The sequence below is a fragment of the Beta vulgaris genome, chromosome 7, assembly GCF_026745355.1.
Source record: "Beta vulgaris subsp. vulgaris cultivar EL10 chromosome 7, EL10.2, whole genome shotgun sequence".
Classification (NCBI taxonomy): Eukaryota; Viridiplantae; Streptophyta; class Magnoliopsida; order Caryophyllales; family Amaranthaceae; genus Beta; species Beta vulgaris.
In genome coordinates, this window is record NC_079208.1 from 28,395,750 (window position 1) to 28,399,690 (window position 3,941).

At 36.9% G+C, this 3,941-nt stretch overlaps 1 protein-coding gene across 3 annotated transcripts; it reads right to left on the minus strand.

Moving 5' to 3' along the window:
* Nucleotides 1-402: 402 nt before the first annotated feature.
* LOC104898974 (uncharacterized) lies at nt 403-3,231 on the minus strand. Of its 3 annotated transcripts, none has more exons than XR_007276554.2 (3): nt 2,800-3,231; nt 638-1,987; nt 403-480 (listed from the first exon to the last, which is right to left on the minus strand). XR_007276554.2 is itself a non-coding variant. In XM_010686113.4 (2 exons), the coding sequence occupies exons 1-2, from the start codon at nt 2,962-2,964 to the stop codon at nt 2,243-2,245; spliced, it is 411 nt and encodes a 136-aa protein (XP_010684415.1). In that variant the 5' UTR covers nt 2,965-3,230; the 3' UTR covers nt 2,204-2,242. The 3 variants fall into 3 exon arrangements, 1 of the variants encoding a protein (XP_010684415.1); XR_007276553.2 differs by having other exon boundaries at nt 437-550; XM_010686113.4 differs by lacking the exons at nt 403-480; nt 638-1,987 and adding an exon at nt 2,204-2,488 and having other exon boundaries at nt 2,800-3,230.
* Nucleotides 3,232-3,941: the final 710 nt, after the last annotated feature.

Here is a 3,941-nt window from a genome sequence, read left to right on the forward strand (position 1 = left end):
GTTTATTAATGGGTGCCCTTTATTTCTCGGACTTGGATGCAATTCTTGGAGATATTGTTTCATTATATTATGATTTCAATTCTACTAGTTTCTCTCATGTTAAAAGAGATGAGAATTATGTTGTCCATCATGTTACTAAGGTTATGCCATTTGGTCATGAGCAATGTTGGGTGAATTATTGTCCTAGTATTATTGCTCCTTATGTACTCATGGACACTTTGTCCCTTGATTGATTTATAGTACTTCTTTTTCCCTTCAAAAAAAAAAAAAGGTAGGTGACATATAAGACTGTGTAGGGATACCCTGCACCTTTTAGAAAGTGTATTTTTCAGCCTTTACTTTATTTGACAATCAATAATTGAATAAATGCTCATTTCTTTCCTATTGCTGTATCCTCACTTTGTGGCTATAGTAAATATACTAATCTTGATCGTATTCTTCCTCCAGGTTTCATCAATTGTTGTTCATTCGAGCTTTCATCTGCAATGCAGAATATGAATTTTAGTTCTATTTTGTTGGTTTATTCCCCTTCCCACTTCTGTGTTTTTACCTGTAATGGAGACGTGTTAAAAGTGCCATAATTTGTTTAGTTCTTTGTGGTTTGGTTTGTTATGTTTAACTTTTTGTATTGTTTTACCTGTTCTGTAGGCTATTAAGAGTTGCTCACAGAGTTTGAAGGTCATAGTTTGTGTTGGAGAGACTCTTCAACAACGGAAAGATGGCACGACTATGGATGTTGCTACACAAACCAAAGCAATTATTGGTACATGTTGATAATAATACTGAATATGTTAAAGAGTTGTGAATTGAATATGGGTAGCTCTGGAACTTATGTGAACTTATGAACTTCTGGTTTTTTTTACACCAACATAGTAATTTGAAAAATATTTGTTGCTCCTGTAAGTACAGGTCGATCACTAAGTGCCTACACATTTGGATTTTCCAGCTTCAGAATCACTTACTAAACTAACAGTGGTGATTAAGTGACTTTTGGCCAAAATTTGGCAGAAAAACATCTCTCACAATGACCAAAGTGTATAATGAAGTTCTCTTAGCATTTAAGTTTACCAATATTTGTATTATGAGCACACTCTGTATAAGAGCTTTACAATCTATCAATAATAGATGTTTGTGTGTCAATTTGGCATAAAAAGGAAAAAAAAATTAAGGGTCACACGGGCTGCGTTTTTGCTAAAAATCGATGTCCTTAGTGGATATAGATGTTTGATAAAAATCGCAGCCCTTAATTTTTTAAGAGTTGCGGTTAATAATCACACCTTCAAAATTGTTAAGAGCTGCTATTGATAAGTGGCTTTTAAGGTCGCTTTCGTGACCTCTTTCCACCCTCATTAATCCCTTGTTAGTCCAGTTTTATGCTTATTTAGCTTAGCTTTGTTCAATGTTATTAATTTTACTAGCTTAATGCATTTTGAGTCTATTTTGGGAGTTGTAGGTTGTTTTCGCTTCATGCAAAGATTAAATGTTGTAGGTTGTTTACTACTTGAACTTCCTGTACATTTTACATTCAACAAAATAGTTTTCAACAACTTCGTGGGAACTACAACTTAGCTTCTACAACCAGTCAAACAGCATGAGAATGTTATTCTATATATTCATATCAATGCAGGTGAGATCTTTCTTTCATTTTCATGTGCCATATTATTCGCTTGTTTCAGTTTGGGGATCGTGAGGAAGAAAATAAAAGTGAAGTTCATAAAGATAAATCAATCTATAAGAAGAAGACACAGAATAAACTCCTACCCATCATATCATACAAAATAGAGTAGGTTGTGCCACATAAATTTCATTAATATCAAGCATTGTAAAAAAATGATGCCTACGACACTTCCATTACAAACTTGCAGCTAAGACTGAGTTGACACAGCCACAAAATTCAGAAGACCAACTACTCAGAATTATAATCTTCAGGAAAATCTTTACTGAGAAGAAGGCATTCACATTAGCACCCGAAATAAACAGCTCAAACCTAGAAGCAAGATTAATATACAAGAAGTAAATATGAGGTTAGAGTTGCATGGAAATACTATACTACAACTCCAAAACATGATTATTTATGATGTTCACAACAAAGGAAGAAACTTTATACAAATGTTATTTACCCACCCCTTTTGACATAAAGCAACTAACTTTAAATAAATAAAATCACCAAATGACAGAACAATATGAAGGACCTGAAATGATATCATAAACACATTCAGGCAATAGCAGCCATTTATTGCTTTTACCATTTTTCAGTTTGAATAACAAAACAAGTTCTGCAGATACACAGCAATAGAGCTGCTAATTTGCTACAATGCTTAATACCAACATAGATGACGACAACATTTTCTCGAATTCTGAATCCAAAAGCAAAGGATATCTGCTCATCCAAGTTGTAATTCGAAGGCACTGGTTCTATCATGAGAGAATACATTGCTTGGTCTCCCATGTTGTGATCTATCTTTAGAGTGAAGCTTATTCTAAAGTACTGCAGACACAAGAAATATACTTTGTACCATTTTAATCTTTCTAAAGGCACCAAGAATTACATCCATCACCAACAAAACCAAAAGCAGTAACAAACCCATTTACCATCTCATAGCAACCAAAAACATGGAATTGCAGAACTCAAGAATTAGTAAACAAATGCTCAAACTGAAATATAGATTATATTATACAAAAACAGAAAACAAAACATAACATAGAATTCCACAAGTATGGAACAACATCACCATCGCAACACAAAATCAAGTGATTCTGAAATCAAAACAGGAAGGTGAAGAGAAATTAGGTTTGTACCTCAGAAATAAGGGATACAATAAGGATTGAAGAAGAAGAATAGTAGCAGCTCGAATAAGGAGGCAGCAACACCACCAACAACCACCAGCAGCAGACGGACAACACCAGCAAAACGCGCAAAGCAACAACAACAGATAAGATAGAGACACGGGCAACAACCCTCATTCCGCAAAATCCATAACAATCACAGCCAAAAAAAACATCAAATTCACAAATTTAATCACGAAAAAGCCAAAAAAAAATTATAAACTCAATGATATTGAACCTTGATAATTCAAAACAAAACCTAATAACAGAAGTAGGAAGAACAATGCATAGTTGAAAACAGATGAAAAATAATAATCGTACCTTCAATCGAATCTTTTGAGATGAAAAATCGTTCCTTAATCTTTGAGTTCCTTCAATTTATGACATCAATGGCATAATCGTTGTGTTTTCATTTATGGGTTGCTAAATAACACCCTAAATTTCCTAGTAATGCCCTAAATACGGTATTTTTATACCGTATTTATATACTTGTATTGTTTTCTCTCTCCTCCCTTGACTCATTTCCCTCACCCCTCCTCCTCCAATTTCAAAAGTTCCCACCACACCACCACCAAGACCATCACCTTCGCCACAGCAGCACCACCACCACCTTCTCCATGGCAGCACTACCACCACCAGTGTAGCCGACATACCACCACGACACCACCCGCCCTTCTTCTCTCTTGTTTTTTCTTCATCTTTTTTGAACTTTTTTTTAAAAAAAAGAGGCGTCTCCATGGATGCCCCACCACCGGTGGAGCAGCCCATGGCAGGCGCCTCTCCCACATGGTGAGGTGCCTGTCCTAGGCGCCTCCACCGGTGGTGGGGAGTCCATGGTGGACGCCTCCTTTTTTTTGAATTTAAAGAAAAAATTAAGGGAGGCGTTCACCATGGTGGTAGAGGCGCCCATGGCAGGCGCTCCACCATGTGGTGAGGCGCCTGCCATGGGCACCTCCATCGGTGGTGGGGCGTCCATGGTGGACGCCTCCCTTAATATTTTTTTTAAAAATATTCACTGTAAATAGAAAAAAACAGAGAGAGGGGCTGATGGTGGGGGTACGGCGGTGGTGGTGTGTCGGGGGTTGGAGTGCGACGGTGGTGCAGTGGTTGTCCGA